This window comes from Nansenia antarctica, assembly GCF_963989245.1.
Source record: "Nansenia antarctica genome assembly, chromosome: 2".
Classification (NCBI taxonomy): Eukaryota; Metazoa; Chordata; class Actinopteri; order Argentiniformes; family Microstomatidae; genus Nansenia; species Nansenia antarctica.
Genome location: NC_137675.1, coordinates 81,637,497 through 81,654,437, shown reverse-complemented (window position 1 = coordinate 81,654,437; position 16,941 = coordinate 81,637,497). Strand labels below are relative to the sequence as shown.

At 50.4% G+C, this 16,941-nt stretch overlaps 1 protein-coding gene across 1 annotated transcript in view; it reads right to left on the bottom strand.

Annotated features, from left to right (window-relative positions):
- Window positions 1–16,941, bottom strand: part of hdac5 (histone deacetylase 5) — a gene marked incomplete at both ends in the record, with an annotated part of 49,902 nt that overhangs the window by 17,486 nt on the left and 15,475 nt on the right. Inside the window, 11 exons of the mRNA XM_080523531.1 lie at window positions 2,532–2,873; window positions 3,589–3,794; window positions 4,834–5,080; window positions 6,654–6,773; window positions 9,254–9,366; window positions 11,097–11,228; window positions 13,828–13,961; window positions 14,883–14,988; window positions 15,491–15,635; window positions 16,181–16,347; window positions 16,390–16,512. Coding sequence (XP_080379657.1) covers window positions 2,532–2,873; window positions 3,589–3,794; window positions 4,834–5,080; window positions 6,654–6,773; window positions 9,254–9,366; window positions 11,097–11,228; window positions 13,828–13,961; window positions 14,883–14,988; window positions 15,491–15,635; window positions 16,181–16,347; window positions 16,390–16,512 — 1,835 coding nt within the window. The remainder of the gene's footprint in view (window positions 1–2,531; window positions 2,874–3,588; window positions 3,795–4,833; window positions 5,081–6,653; window positions 6,774–9,253; window positions 9,367–11,096; window positions 11,229–13,827; window positions 13,962–14,882; window positions 14,989–15,490; window positions 15,636–16,180; window positions 16,348–16,389; window positions 16,513–16,941) is intronic.

Below are 16,941 nucleotides of genomic sequence, written 5' to 3'. Positions count from 1 at the left end.
TGTCTTTGTGTTGCAGAGCAGGAACCTGCTGCAGCCCAGTTTGAACCGACTCAGGCCCGTCTAAATGGAACACATCTTAACATCTCTAATTGTTACTTTTAATCTTTCTTCGCCTATATGATGAGAAAGAAAGAAAGGAAGAAAGAATGAAAGGAAGAAAGAAAGTTAGAAAGAAAGAAAGAAAGAAAGAAAGAAAGAAAGAAAGGAAGAAAGGAAGAAAGAAAGAAAGAACGAAAGAAAGAAAGAAAGGAAGAAAGAAAGAACGAAAGAAAGAAAGAAAGGAAGAAAGAAAGGAAGAAAGGAAGAAAGAAAGGAAGAAAGTTAGAAAGAAAGAAAGAAAGAAAGAAAGGAAGAAAGTTAGAAAGAAAGAAAGAAAGAAAGAAAGGAAGAAAGTTAGAAAGAAAGGAAGAAAGAAAGAACGAAAGAAAGAAAGGAAGAACGAAAGAAAGAAAGAAAGAAAGAAAGAAAGAAAGGAAGAAAGAAAGAAAGAAAGAAAGAAAGAAAGAAAGGAAGAAAGAAAGAAAGAAAGAAAGAACGAAAGAAAGAAAGAAAGAACGAAAGAAAGAAAGAACGAAAGAAAGAAAGGAAGAAAGAAAGGAAGAAAGAAAGGAAGAAAGAAAGAAAGAAAGAAAGGAAGAAAGAAAGAAAGAAAGAAAGAAAGGAAGAAAGAAAGAAAGAAAGAAAGAACGAAAGAAAGAAAGAAAGAAAGAAAGAAAGAACGAAAGAAAGAAAGGAAGAAAGAAAGGAAGAAAGAAAGGAAGAAAGTTAGAAAGAAAGGAAGAAAGAAAGAAAGGAAGAAAGAAAGGAAGAAAGTTAGAAAGAAAGGAAGAAAGAAAGAACGAAAGAAAGAAAGAAAGGAAGAAAGAAAGAAAGGAAGAAAGGTGTTGAGCAGCGCTGCAGTGACAGCTACAGGGCGCGTCTGACTCATCCTCTTCCTGCTGCAGGTGTGTTTGACTCAGACCTGGTCCTGACTCAGACCTGGTCCTGAGTCATCCTGGTCCGGGGCAGGTGGGCCTGACAGCCCTCAGACAGGTTAAACGGAGCCCACCTGAAGCCCAGCTGAAGTGATTCATATAATTGAAACCTTTTTCCGCTAAGTATTTTTGGCCCAGCCGGGTCTGCATCCCACCGAACACATGCACGCACGCACGCACACAAACACTCATTCATTCTACCGTATGTGTGTGTGTGTGTGTCTCTCCCTCTGTGTGTGTGTGTGTGTCTCTGTGAAGTGAAGTGAAACTTTATTTATATAGCGCCTTTTGTACATGAATGCAACTCGAAGCACGTACTCAAAGCACGTACGTACGCACGCATGCGCGCACACACACAAACACTCGTTCATTCCACCGTATGTGTGTGTGTGTCTCTCTCTCTATGTGTGCGTGTGTCTCTGTGTGTGTGTGCGTGTGTCTCTGTGTCTGCGTGTGTCTCTGTGTGTGTGTCTCTGCGTGTGTGTGTGTGTGGGCTCGTTAGCGGTAGAGGTAGTAGTCATCACCTCGCCGACGTCAGCAGGAGAGATTTGGAAGGTTATTAAACAAGCGCGTTGCAGACGCGAGCACCGAGCACATCACATCAGGGTGAGTCACCCAGCGTCAACACCGACGCGCTGCAGACACCGACGCTCTGCAGACACCGCCTCATACCAGCGGTCTGACTGAGGCATCCGTCAGGAGGACGGGAACGGGATCGATTCTCCGTCGGAAATCAGTGTTTTCAACTCGCAATACGAACCCTACGAACCAGCCCTGTAGCAGGGCGGAGGGTGGAGGTAGAAGGTGGAGGTAAGAGGTGGAGGTAGAAATCGACGGAGGACTGGGTCTCGGTGAAAGGGCATGGGAGATGGAATGAGGAACGGTGTCAAACGTTCCCATGGGTTAACTTAGGATGGGCCCCTCCGTCCTCCGATTGCTGCCTCCGCCAGCCTCCCCCCCCCCCGGGCTGTGGTTCTCTCTCTCTCCTCGGCTGGCAGTCTGGTTCTGCCGGGTCTCAACTGTCATCAGAGCTTTCAGACAATCAGACAGACCAGCCGGTGTGCTGCCAAAGTGTTTTCTCTGACTTTTTCCAACGCTCTTCTTAAATACAGGCTAAAAATTACTCACAAGATCCACACATACACACACAACAACAGCACTCTCTCTCTCTCTCACTATCTCTCTCTCTCTCCGTCTGTGTGTACGATAAACGATGACAACAACAACAGCAGCAGAATCATTCTCTCTCTCTGTCTGTCTGTATTTAACAGCAGCATCATTCCTTCTCTCTCTTGCTCTCTCTCTGTCTGATGTCTGTCTGTCTGTCTGTCTGTACGATAAACAACAACAACAGCAGCATCATCATCATTCCTTCTCTCTCTCTCTCTCTCTCTCTTTCTCTCTCTCTCTCTCTCTGTGTCTGTCTGTCTGTCTGTCTGTACGATAAACAACAACAACAACAACGTCAACACCTCCCTCCGTTCACCTGTTGGTAAGGTAAACACCCCCCCCCCCCCTCCCCCCTCCTCCCTCCTCCCCCCTCGCCCCCCCGCTCACCTGTCCGTAAGGCGCGTCCTCCTCGTCCCCCTCCCTCAGCTGGATGGCCTCGTCGTCCTCCTCCTCCTCCTCCTCCAGGTCGCTCTCCGTGCTCTCCCCCTTCAGGCCGGCCAGACGCTCCGACGGCGGCGGCGACGTCTCCCCGGAGCCCTCCTTCTGCAGCCGCTGGCCCTGGCCGAGCCCCCCCCTCTCCTCTCCTCCTCCGAGCCCCCCCAGGCGCTCCACCAAGACGAGGCCCCCCCCCGCCTCCTCCTGCATCTCCGCCGTCTCCGTCAGCTCCTCCTCCGTCTCCTCCGGGTGGGTGGGCGGCTGGCGGGGGAGCTCCACCACTTTGGACAGGATCTGGGGGGGGGGTGGGGTGGAGAGATGGAGAGAAGGGGGGGGATGGAGAGAATAAGGGGGGGGTGGAGAGATGGAGAGAAGGGGGGGATGGAGAGAATAAGGGGGGGGTGGAGAGATGGAGAGAAGGGGGGATGGAGAGAATAAGGGGGGGGTGGAGAGATGGAGAGAAGGGGGGGATGGAGAGAATAAGGGGGGGGGTTGGAGAGATGGAGAGAAGGGGGGGGGTGGAGAGAATGAGGGGGCGGGGGGTGGAGAGAGTTGGGGTCAACTGTTTCTCAATCCCAAATCGACCTCAAGACCCTCAAACCCAGACGGCACCTCAACCACTCTGGGCTCTCTGGGTGAAGCTCTGCACGCTCAAGGTGTGTGTGTGTGTGTGTGTGTGTGTGTGTGTGTGTGTGTGAGAGACAAACCTGGGGGGGTATACCATCGACATATCTAAAGGAAAACCAAGCCTTTGTTTTTGATAACATAAACATCAAAATAAGCCTGGATTTTCCTTTAGCGACGTTGATGGGATACCCCCCAGGTGTGTGTGTGTGTGTGTGTGTGTGTGTGTGTGTGTGTGTGTGTGTGTCGCACCCTAACCCTAACGTACAGCACAGTCTAAGCCAGATGGCTTACTAACGAATGTCTACGCGAAGGTGGCGTACTAACGAATGTCTACGCGAAGGTGGTGTACTAACGAATGTCTGTGCGAGGTGGCGCCCCCTACCTTGTTGAGCTGGTACTGCTTCTGCTTCTCCAGGAAGTGCTGGTGCTGCTGCTGCATGACCAGCTGCTGCAGGGCCTGGGGGCTCTGGGGGAGGGGCGCCGACTGGGTGCGGCTCAGCGGCCGGTGGCGGGGCAGCTTGTTCACCGTGCGCATGCTGTTGGACACGCGCTCGCCCGTCACCAAGGGAGACTGGCCGTACATGGGCACTGGAGAGAGAGGGGGGAGAGGGAGGAGAGACAGAGTTAAAGAGATGGTGGGAGGGAGGGAGGGAGGGAGGGAGGGAGGGGGGGGGGTGGAGAGAATGATGGAGGAGAGACAGGAAGTTAAAGAGATGGAGGGAGGGAGACCAGACCCCTGGTACCACCAAGAGACCAGTACCAGAGGACCTGAGGGATCTAGTGGGTATATATGTTAAAACCATGTCAGACATGGGAGTCGAGAGCGAGAGCATTTTAGTTCTTTGTAAAACCAATCAAATAATCTTAAAATCAATTCTATGACTAGACAGGTAGCCAGACTAGACAGGTAGCCAGTGCAGCCGTTTTAGGACAGGTGTAATGTGTGCTCTCCTTCTGGTCCTGGTTAAAACACAAGCAGCTGAAGTTTGGATAAGCTGGAGTTGATCTATGGATTTTTCTGGTGAAACACAAAGGAGAGCATTACAACAGTCCACCCGGAGTCCACCCGGAGTCCACCCGGAGCATCGAAAGTTAAGTGTGAATCTATGATGATACTCAGGTTTTTGGCTTGGGGCTTAGGGCTGAGTGCCAGCGACTTAAATTTAGAGGTCAGTTTCTCTCTCTCAGTGGCTCTGCTCCAATGACGAGTACCTGTTTTCTGAAACATCAAATTCAAGCACCTTTCAAGGACTTTCAAGACTCAATTCCCTCAAATTCAAGGTCCCAACACGGCATAGTTTGAGACAGAACTAGTTGACGAGCTAAGTAAAACATTTTGGAATATATATATATTTTTAGAGAGAGAGAGAGAGAGGGGAATTCAAGCACTTTCAATGACCCGTGTCTATTTTCAAAAACGTTTAAGACCTTGATTTCTTTTTTTCTCAAATTCACAAACTTTCAAGGATTTCAAGGACCCGTGGGAACCCTGTCTATTAATAATCCCAAAAAAATAATAATAATAAAAAAAGAAAAAAAAAGAATGTGAAAGAATGTGTCACGTATATGTGTGTATATTTATGTGTATATACAGTATATGTGTGTGTATATAAGTGTTGGTGGTCACCTGAGAGCAGCGCGCTCTGCTGGCGGGCCTGTTCCAGGAGCAGCACGTGCTGCAGCAGGGAGGAGTGGCTGCTGTGGCTGTTGGGGGGCTGGGGGGGCTCCACGTCGTGGGGTCCCCCCTGGGGGAGGCAGGACACGGGCAGGGAGGAGGTGCTGACGAACTTCCCTGTCAGAGCCCCGCCCTGACGCATGGTCAGGATGGCCTGGCGCTCTGCCTCCGCCTGGGCTGACAGCTTCTGGGGGATGGCCTGGGGGGGGGGGGGGGGGGGGGGGATGTTAATACACATACACACACAGACACGTATACACACACTCGTACACACACACACACACACACAGTCATAGACACACATGTATACACAAACACACACACACACACACACACACACACACACACAGTCATAGACACACATGTATACACAAACACACACACACACACACACACACACACACACACACACACACACACACACACACATAAATCCACAAACACATATAAACTCCTCAAAAAAAGTTCGGAAACGTTATTTCGGTCGATTATTCCTCCCCTTTAATAATACCAATTGGTATTGTATTTTATATCGTTGGAAATCCTGATTAGTCACCTTTACAAACGAGGTACAACTTGTAAGGATCATGCATTCGTGGAATGAGCAACATGTGCTAAATGTGTGGGTAGCGGCCCAAAAATATTTGCCAAAATCCCCTATATTCTTCTGTTGGTATTCACTCTCATTTTGACTTGCTTGGTGGATTGGATGATTGCACTCTCCACAGTAATAAGGAAAAAACAACACATATTGGCCATTTTTACACTTTATTCCTTTTACACTGTCAGGGACCTCAGTAGCGTGTGGAAGATCCATACGCAGTCACAACAGCTTGCCACCTCCTCCTCATGCTGGTCATTCCTCAACAGGATTTGCCGCAAGTCAGCCAACATGGTTGCGTTGGTCACTCTGGCACGTACAGCACGCCCAAGCTGATCCCACAAGTGTTCAATTGGGTTGAGGTCTGGATTCACGGCAGGCCATTCCATCCTCTCCACTCCCAAATTCTGGAGGTACTCTGTGATGATCCTGGCTTTGGTGGGGGCGAGCGTTGTTATCCTGGAGATGGAGTTAGGTCCCAGATTCTGGAGATATGGGATCGCCACTGGCCCCAGAATATCATTCCTGTCAATTAGGTGCCATTCAGGTGCCAGTCACACACCTGTGACTGACATACACCTGCCAGCACTTGAAGCTCAAAACGAGAGTGAATACCAACAGAAGAATATTGCAGGGGATTTTGGCAAATTTGTTTGGGCCGCTACCCACACGTTTAGCTGTCTAACTCATTCCACGAATGCATGATCCTTACAAGTTGTACCTCGTTGGAAAGGTGACTAATCAGGCTTTCCAACGATATAACATACAATACCAATTGGTATTATTAAAGGGGAGGAAGAATCGACTGAAATAACGTTTCCAAACTTTTTTGGAGGGGTTTATATGTATGTATATGTATATACAGTATATATATGTTACGGTACATGTGGGAAAACGGTACATGTGGGAAAACTAGGGTTAGGGTTAGGTGCTACGTCGACTTGGTACGTGCTGGCATGTCTAACCCTAACCCTAATCTTAACCCTAACCCTAACCCTACCCCTAACCTTAACCCTAGCACCCTAGCACCTAACCCTAACCCTAGTTTTCCCACATGTACCGTAACATATGTATGTATGTATGGAGGGCAGGGCTCTGGGTTGCCAGGTTGGGGTACTGTGTGTATGTGTGGAGGGTAGGGCTCTGGGTTGCCAGGTTGGGGGGTACTTACGGTGATGTGTGAGTTGGCGGGCAGCCCCAGGGAGATGTTGGGCAGGGAGGGGGAGGTGTGCAGACTCAGGGGGCTGATCGTCCCGTCTGCATTCAGGGTCTGGTGGAGAGACCGCAACTGCTGCATAGGGAGCGAGAGAGAGAGGGAGTTAGAGAGATGGAGTTAGAGAGATGGAGGGAGGGAGGGAGAGAGAGAGGGAGGGAGTTAGAAGAGAGGGAGTTAGAGAGATGGAGGGAGGGAGAGAGAGAGAGCGAGATGGAGGGAGGGAGAGAGAGAGAGAGAGAGGGAGGGAGTTAGAAGAGAGGGAGTTAGAGAGATGGAGGGAGGGAGAGAGAGAGAGCGAGATGGAGGGAGGGAGAGAGAGAGAGAGAGGGAGGGAGTTAGAAGAGAGGGAGTTAGAGAGATGGAGGGAGGGAGGGAGAGAGAGAGATGGATGGAGGGAGAGAGATGGATGGAGAGAGAGAGAGATGGATGGAGAGAGAGAGATGGATGGAGAGAGAGAGAGAGAGAGATGGATGGAGAGAGAGAGAGATGGATGGAGAGAGAGAGAGAGAGATGGATGGAGAGAGAGAGATGGATGGAGAGAGAGAGAGATGGGGAGAGAGATGAATGAGAGAGTTAGAGAGATGGAGGGAGTGGGGGAGAGGGAGAGATGGATAGGTGAGAGATGGATGAGAGAGAGAGAGAGAGAGAGATGGATAGGAGAGAGATGAATGAGAGAGAGAGAGAGAGAGAGAGAGAGAGAGAGAGAGAGAGAGAGAGAGAGAGATGGATAGGAGAGAGATGAATGAGAGAGAGAGAGAGTGTTTCCAGAGGGTCTGAAGACATTCTTCCAGCTGGCTCCCATCCTAACCTCCCCATCAATCCATAATGTATATGTAATATGCCTTAGCAACACACACACACACACACACACACACACACACACACACACACACACTGACCGAGGGGGTCTATTCCTGGGCTCTGGTGTGTGTGGCTGGTCACTGACTGGTGCCTTTCCTGGAACTTGTGGAGCTTGACATTGTCATGTCCAGTCATGTAAGAACACGGCCAATAGAACGCTGCCTTGTTCACGGCTCGGCCAATAGAATGCTGCCTTGTTCACGGCTCGGCCAATAGAACGCTGCCTTGTTCACGGCTCGGCCAATAGAGCCTATTCATCAGGATATTCTCATCATGACGATTATGACATCATCAACCGCCCACCCCCACCCCACTGTTCTGTTCTCTAGTCTAAAGGACCACCGTTGCTCTCCTTCTCCCTCTCTCTGTCATCCTTTATTTGTCTCTCCTCTCTCTCCCTCTCTCTGTCATCCTTTATTTGTCTCTCCTCTCTCTCCCTCTCTCTTTCTCCCTCCCTCTCTTTCTCTCTCTTTCTCCCTCCCTCTCTCTCCCTCCCTCCCTCCCTCTCTCTCTCCCTCTGACAGCCCCGTGGTAAACTGGCCTGGTTGTCTCCACAAACCATCTCTCCCCTTCCCTCTCTGGAGTCTGAGTCTCTGCATGTTTGTGTGTGCATGTGTGTGTGTGTGTGTGTGTGTGTGTGTGTGGGGTCTATTATTGGGAGTTCCACAGACAGACAGACAGAGACACAGTCTGGGACAGAGGTACACTAATGCTGTTACTTCTACTGGCCTAATTCTAGAGACAGATAGAGGGGAAGAGGGAGAGGGGGAGGGAGAGAGAGAGAGAGAGAGACAGGGAGAGGGAGAAGGGAGAGAGAGGGGAGAAGGAGGGAGACAGAGAGAGAGAGAGAGGGGGAGATGGAGAGGGAGAAGCGGGAAAAGGGAGAGAGAGGGAGGGAGAGAGGAAGCCTGAGTTACACTGCCTCTTGTTAGAGAACGGAGGAGAGGTTGGATGGAGGGAATATAAAGAGGATGGGTAAATAAAGACACTGAAAAATGTCTCTTTCTAATCAGAGATTGTCTCTCACCCTCTCTCTCCTCTCTCTCTCTCTCTCTCTCTCTCATCTCTCTCTCTCTCTCTCTCTCTCTCTCTCTCTCTCTCTCTCTCTCTCTCTCAAGGAGGCAGGAGGGGAGGGGACAGATGACACACTGACGGATAATAAGTGTCATTTCTCTTTCGATACTTCTTCTTTTTCTTCTGCGTTTCTTCGAATGTGAAGAGTGTTTTTCAGACCTTTTGAGAGCCCCCCCACCACGGCAGCCCCCACCTGCAGCCTGCTGTGGCTGTCCTGTCAGGGCGGTGTGACACAGACAACCACATCCTCCCCCTCCAGCAGGGAGGCAGAGAGACAGAGACCCCACGCTTCGCCGGGTTCTTCAGGGTCCTGGGAGGTGAAAACCCAGTGTGGATGGTTCACCCTCCACTGCTCTCCCCTCCCTCCCTCCCTCCCTCCCTCATTCGTCTCACCTGACCGTGGGTGACAATACACTCCCTCCCACCCTCCCTCTCTCCCCTGTTTCACCTCAGCATGGATGTTGGGGACAGATACATTGTGTGTGTGCGAGGGAGATACTCCCAGACCCACCCCCCCCACTCCCTCCCTCCCCCGTCTCACCTCAGCGTGGATGTTGGGGACAGATACACTCCCACTCCCACTCCCACCCCCCCCTCCCTCCCTCCCTCCCCCGTCTCACCTCAGCGTGGATGTTGGGGACGGAGCCGCTGGACCCGTTCTCAGCGATGGCGCAGTTGGAGCTGTTGGGGGAGCTGGGCCCGGACCCAGGGGCACTGCTGCACATGGACGACACTGCAACCACAACACAACCATGTTACAACCACAACACAACCATGTTACAACCACAACACAACCATGTTATAACCACAACACAACCATGTTATAACCACAACACAACCATGTTACAACCACAACACAACCATGTTACAACCACAACACAACCATGTTCCAACCACAACACAACCATGTTACAACCACAACACAACCACAACACAACCATGTTACAACCACAACACAACTACAACACAACCTTGTTATAACCTTTATCCAAAGCGACTTACGACATGAAGATTTGCAACCAATACAACCAAAATCCTACCTAGTGACAAACCTCATACAACCCCATTGTAACCTAATTACAACCCTCATCCAACCTAGATACAACCAACACACAAAGAAACACCCTCCAAACCCCCCCCGCCTACATGTCACCTCCCTCTCCTCAAAGTTTCCTAATAATAATAATAATAATAATAATAATAATAATAATAATAATAATAATAATAATAATAATAATACATTAGACAAAAAATAAATCAAAGAAAGTATAGGGGCCTAATTAAGGTAGTGCTGGGGACACCATGTCATGGCAAGGGGAGGGGGAGAGGGTTAACTGGTGAAGCCGAGCTTGAAGAGGTGGGTTTTGAGGGCCTGTTTAAATGTTGGGAGGGTGTTGGCCTGTCTGATGTGGTTGGGGAGGGCGTTCAAGAGGGACGGGGCTGCGGCTGAAAAGGCCCCATCACCTCAGGTCCGGAGCTTGGTCCTGAGGTAGAACCCAGTGGTGCCCCTCTCTGGTAGAGAGCGAGAGGCCCATAGGGGCGCTGCGTTAGGGCCTGTGGCTTGTTAACGAGGTGGAGCTTTGTGGATTAAAGCGTAAAGCTTTTAGTGAAAAGCATCTTCTTGCAGATTTACACAGCTTCTGTTGTTGTGGTGCTTATGGGCTCCTGTGTTGACATCCTGGCTGCACATGGCGCGTACAGGCAGCTAAACACTCTGATCCCAGCAGATGGTCTCAGCTATAGAGAGGGGCTGAGTGTGTGTGTGCAAGTGCGTGTGTGTGTGTGTGTGTGTCTGTGTTTCTGTCTGTGTGTGCACGTGTGCGTGTGTCTGTTATGTGTGCACATGTGTGTGTGTGCGTGTGTGTGTGTGTGTGTGTGTGTGTGTCTGTGTGTGAGTGCATGTGTGTGTGCACATGTGCGTGTGTCTGTTATGCGTGCACATGTATGTGTGTGTGTGTGTGTGTGTGTGTGTGTGTGAGTGCATGTGTGTGTGCACATGTGCGTGTGTCTGTTATGCGTGCACATGTATGTGTGTGTGTGTGTGTGTGTGTGTGTGTGTGTGTGTGTGAGAGACAGGAACAGACAGGATTTGCGTGTCCATTGGCTCCATGGTAGGGATTGGGAAGTGATCTGATGGTGGGATAGAGCTGGGATGGTGGACCCAGTCACCCTGGCTAAGTGACTTATGTAACGTTATGTTATATATGGGCCTTGTGTGTGTGTGTGTGTGTGTGTGTGTGTGTGTGTGTGTGTGTGTGTGTGTTTGTGTGCGTGCGTGCGTGCGTGTGCGTGTTTCTGTCTGTGTGTGTGTGTGCGCATGCGTGTGTGTGCGTGTGTTTCTGTCTGCGTGTGTTTCTGTCTGCGTGTGTGTGCGTGTGTGTGTGTGTGTTTCTATCTGTGTGTGTGTGCGCGTGAGCATGTGTGTGTGTTTCTATCTGTGTGTGTGTGTGTGTGTGTGCTGACCAGAGATCTCGATGGCTCTCTTCTTGAAGGTGCTGATGACGGTACCATCCTTCCTCCTCAGCAGGGGGCTGCTCCGCCTCTCCGCCACCTTCTGTTTTAACCTGGAGCGAATCTTCAGGTTGGGCTCCGACGCTGGGGGGGGGGGAGAGAGAGAGTTTCAAGTCTTTGTTGCACACTTTGGTCTAAGAGCAAGGGCAAGAAAGATGACAGAGAGATGGAAGGAGAGGTCACCAAGAATAATGGACAGGCAGAGAGAGAGAGAGGGGGGGGAGAGGGGGAGAGAGAGAGGGGGAGAGACAGAGAGAGAGAGGGGGAGAGACAGAGAGAGAGGAGAGAGAGGAGAGAGGGGGAGAGACAGAGAGAGAGAGGAGAGAGAGAGAGAGAGATTCCCACCGGGACCATATATACAATGCACTCACATGTTTAAATTTTCATTTTAGACATTTAGCATTTTGACGCCTGTATCGAAAAGCGACTTCCGACACATCTATAGATCAGTCGTGATGAGAAAAACAACTCAAGGGGGACCAGGGGCCATAGCAGTAGAGAAACTGTATACAACTGTAATGCACGTCCATCTGTCAGTTATGCTAAAAGCATCAGATTGTGTTTGTCATTTTCTGGGACTTTTTGGTGTTATCTCAGGGGATATTAATCTACCAAAAGCACGGGTGAACTGCGCGGTCTACTCCTCTCTTTTAGCAAGACGTCTTCTACTTTTTAATTGGAAGAACGATCGTCCTCCCTCGTTTGGCAGGTGGGTTTGTGATGTCGTGTACTTTCTCAAGGTGGAAAAGATGAGATACACAACATTGCAGGGATCAACTGGGAGGTTTAATGCAGTGTGGCAGCCTTTCATTTCTTACGTGGAACGTCTAACAATGCCTCTTACTTCTTAGAAATGGCTTTGTATCGTATATGAGAAGTACTCTGTGAACTGATATTTATTTATTTATTTGTTTTGTTTTGTTCTTGTTTCTGTGCTGTTGTTTTGTCTGTGTGCTTATGTCTATTACGTACTGTGATGTCTCTGAAAACTAAATGAAAAACACACAAAAAAAAGATTGTGTTTATGTTTATAGACTGTCATTACCCCCGTCATTCTGCCTAAAATAACATTAAGCATCTTTCCTCCTCATCCCTGCTTTCTTCACCTCCTCACCCCTCTCTCCTATTCCTGTCTCTGTCCATGCACAGACTGACAGACTGACCGAATTAAACTAATGGAGGGTAAAGATATAAACAGAGGGATTTGGATAGAAAAAAAGACAGAGGAGGAAGAGGAGGGGGAGGAGGAGGAGGAGAGGATGGAGGTGAAAGGGAGGAATTGGGGGCAATTATGCCAAAGCCCTGAGGTTTAAATTCAGGTTTAATTAGGCTCAATTAAGGGTGATGATGATGGCTGGGCATCGGTGCTTCTCCACTGTTGCCATGACGTCAACCACCCACAGCGCCTCCTGTGAAGCGCTGCCAAGAGCATCCTGGGAGATCTAATACGGTCACCGCTTTAGGACCGGTTTAACTTCATTAGACATACAAGTGTTTTTTGAGGAGGAGGGGGGGGGGGGGGGGGGGGGTTAAATGAGGCAAATCTCATGAGCACGCATAGGCACAGGCACACACACACACACACACACACTTTCGCACGTACACTTGCATGCAAGAACACACACACACACACACACACACACACACACACACACAGAAATATACACAGAAACACACACACACACACACTTGCATGCAAGAACACACACTTGCATGCAAGAACACACACACACACACACACACACACACACACACACACACACGCACACACACACACAGACACACTCGCATGCAAGAACATATGTGGATGTGTGTTTGTGTCAGCTTTCTGTAATGAAGCGGCCTCTCGTCTGGCGCCATTGGTGTACTGCAGGGGAGGCTGGCGGAGGTAGGAATCGGAGGCCGGGCTCATTGTAATGCATCATGGGACAGGATGAGGAACGGCCTCATACAGCCGTGTTCCATATGGTTCCGCTCCATGCATCACAATGAGCCCGTCCTCCGATTCCTACCTCCGCCAGCCTCATCGGGTGGACTGGTGTGTCTCCAGGTCTGTTTGTATGCACGGGCATGTCTGTATGCGTACAAATGTGTGTGTGTGTGTGTGTGTGTGTGTGTGTGTGCGCGTGAGAACACTGTGTGTGTGTACGAGCGTTGTGTGTGTTCATGTGTGTGTGTGTGTGGGTCAACACTGCAGCGTGTGTACAAGCGCTGTGTGTGTGTGTGTGTGTGTGTGTGTGTGTGTGTGTGAGAACACTGTGTGTGTACAAGCGCTGTGTGTGTTTGTGTGTGTGTGTGTGTGTGTGTGTGTGGGTCAACACTGCAGCTCTGATGACTCATTCTGCCTCAGTCGTACAACCACACCTGAGCAGGGCAAGTGTACATCCATGCACCAACGAGCCCCCACACACACACACACACACACACACACACACACACACACACACACACACACACACAGACACACACACAGACACACACACAGACACACACACACACCGGCAGGTCAAACTGACACAAACACACGCACAAACAAATACCAACATGGAATCACGAAACATATGCACACACACACACACTCGCACGCACCCACATGCACACACACACTCACTCACCCACATACACACGCCCACGCCCACACACACACACACACACACACACACACACACACACACACACTCACCAGTCTTGCGGAGGGGGAAGTCGTCCTTGCCCTCGTAGCAGCCCAGTAGAGGGGGTAGTTTGTAGGAGGGGGGGGTCCCGGGGGTGTTGCTCTGGGGGGGGGAACTCTGGTCCAGCGAGGTGTGGTGGGCGCCCCTGGTCAACACAACAGACAGGAGAGAGTCAGACACACCCTCACCACAACCAGGAGACAGTTAGAAGATCTCTGAGAAGATGGTTGTTTTTAAGTCTTTTGTTTTTACTTGTTTTGTTGCTTGTTTTTAAATTATGCTCTGTAAGGTGTCTATAAATAAAATGCATTATTATTATTATTATCTCTGAGAAGAGCTCATATAAATCCTATTTTAGAGACTCTACACTGGCTTCCTGTTAAGTTTCAAGATCCTTCTGCTTGTTTATAAAGCTCTCACTGGCACAGCACCAGCATATCTGAAAGACCTTTATAGCTAGCATATCAGCCCGATAGAGCTCTCAGGTCTTCTGACGCTGGTTTTCTCTGTGTACCACATGCACAAAAGAAGAGATTTTGGTGAGGCTGCATTCTCATTTTATGCACCCAAATTGTGGAATGCACTGCCAGTTTATATTACAGGGATGCAACCTCAGCAAATATGTTCAAGTCGACAGTCTTCAGTCTACAGTGGAAGACAGGTCATAGCAGCTATTTTCTTCTCTCTCTTCTTCTTTCCTCCCCCTCTCTCTTCTCTTCTCTCTCCCTTCCTTCTCCCTCCCTCCATTCTCCCTCTCTTCCCCCTTTCCCTTTCCCTCTCCTCTCCCTCTCCTCTCCTCCCCTTCCTTCTCCCTCCCTCCATACTCCCTCTCTTCCCCCTCTCCCTCTCCCTCGCTCCACCAGCGAGACGGCAGGACAGTAAAAAAGTGAAAAGTCGTGACCGAGTGATGCTAACATGTTCTTTGAGGAGGGGGGGGGGGCAGATGCTTTTTGTCCAGCCCAGTCGCCCCAAATGCTTTTTTTTCGTCCAGTGTGATGAAAAGTAGCCCAATTTGGGGCGGGAATACAGCCAATCTGGCAACACTGCCTGGTTCCCAGACACTCACCAGCATTTCTGGGCGAAGGAATGGTTGAGTCCTCCCAGGCCGGGCTCCTTCTTACTCAGCAGGAACTCCTGCAGCTTCAGCTTCACCTCCGTACTGGCAATGGCACCTTCCGGAAACAACAACAACAACAACAACAATGACAGACCCAATCTCAGACACGTGTGTGCGTGTGTGTGCGTGTGTGTGTGTTTCTTTGCCGTTCTCCTTGTGGAGCAGCATGAATACCTGTTGTTCCAACATCGGATTCTCCAGCACAGTGTGTGTGTGCGCGCGTGTGTGTGTGTGTGTGTGCATCTGTGTGTGTGCGTCTGTGTGTGTGCGTGTAAGCTATTGTGTGTGTGCATGCTTGTGTGTGTGCATGCATGTGTGCCTCTCTGTGTGTATGCTAGTCCTCCCCAGCAGCACGTACTCTCTTTGTGTATGCCTCTGTGTGTGTGTGTGTGTGTGTGTGTGTGAGTGTGTGTGTGTGTGTGCCTCTCTGTGTGTATGCTAGCTAGCTAGCGTGCGTCCTCCCCCAGCAGCACGTACTCTCTGTGTGTGTGTGTGTGTGTGTGTGTGTGTGTGCCTGTGTGTGTGTATGCTAGTCCTAGTCCCCAGCCAGCACGTACTCTCTTTGCCCTTCTCCTTGTTGCGCAGCATGAGGAGCTGCTGCTCCAGCCTCTGCTTCTCCAGCTCCTCGTGCCTCTGCTGCTCCAGCTGCCTCTTCTGCTCCAGCTCCTGCTGCCGCTTGGCCGCCAGGATCTCCTGCTGCTGCTGGAGGGACACCAGCAGGGCGCGAGGGGGGGGGGGGGCCGTCAAATGAAGCTCACATCACAGGCGGCTGATCGGCAAAAGCTCCGACAAGCTCCGAGGAGGGTATAAACTACTACCGCCATAGCCCCCCCTACTACAGTACAGGGTATTAACCAACGACCACTAGTTCTGACAGAGGGTATAAACTAGCCCTAGAGAGGGTATAAACTACTACCGCCATAGCCCCGACAGAGGGTATAAACACCCCTACAGAGGGGGCCTACCCTGTCTAGCATAGCATAGCATAACCTAGTCTAGCCTGTCTAGCATAGCATAGCATAGCATAGCATAACCTAGTCTAACCTAGCCTGTCTAGCATAGCATAGCCTAACCTAACCTAATCTAGCCTAGCCTGTCTAGCACAGCATAGCCTAACCTAACCTAACCTACGGTAATCTAATCTAGCCTAGCCTGTCTAGCATAGCCTAACCTAACCTTATATAGCCAGTCTAGCCTAGCCCAGCCTAGCCTAGCCCAGCCTAGCCCAGCCCAACCATTCCCCTTACCTTCAGGTGCTCCTGTAGCTGCACCTCGTGCTGGCGGGTCAGAACCTCGTGTTGCTTCTGGAACTCAGCGAAGAGCAGCTGCTTCTGTAGCTCCTGCTGCTGCTTCAGGAGGAGCAGCTCGTGCTGTAGCTGCTGCTCCCTCAGGGAGGGGTCCACTCCGCCTCCTCCTCCACCACCACCACCACCACCTCCTCCTCCTCCTCCTACACCCAGAGGCCCCAGCCTGGGGTCGGTGCGAAGGTCCACAGGGCCTCCCCCTCCTCCTCCACCCTGGTCTCCGCTGCCCACAGGGCTCTGCATCCCCAAGGGGAGGATTGGCTTCACCTCCACTGCTGGGCAAGAGAGAGGGAGAGGAGAAGAGAGGGAAGGAGGGGAGGGGGAAGAGAGGGAGAATGGAGGGAAGATGAGGAGAGGAGAGGGAGAGTAGAGGGAGAGGGAAAGGGGGAAAAGAGGGAGAATGGAGAATGGAGGGAGGGAGAAGGAAGGGACAGAAGAAAAAATGTTTATTAATACAAATAATCTTTATCTGTTAAGTGATGAGTTCAGGAGTTAAATAAGACACACCCGTCCACGCACGACAGCCCAAATTTTTTTATAAAAAATGAACCCACTTCAGCCACAACTGAAACAGTACAACAGGTACTTCCGGGTCAAAGTTCACCGACTGAGGAGTAACTTCCTCCGACAGGAATGACATTTAGCCGACCGTTTCCTAGCCGACCGGCGCCGTACAAACGTCTCTCAGCCAACAGGCCCGGTTC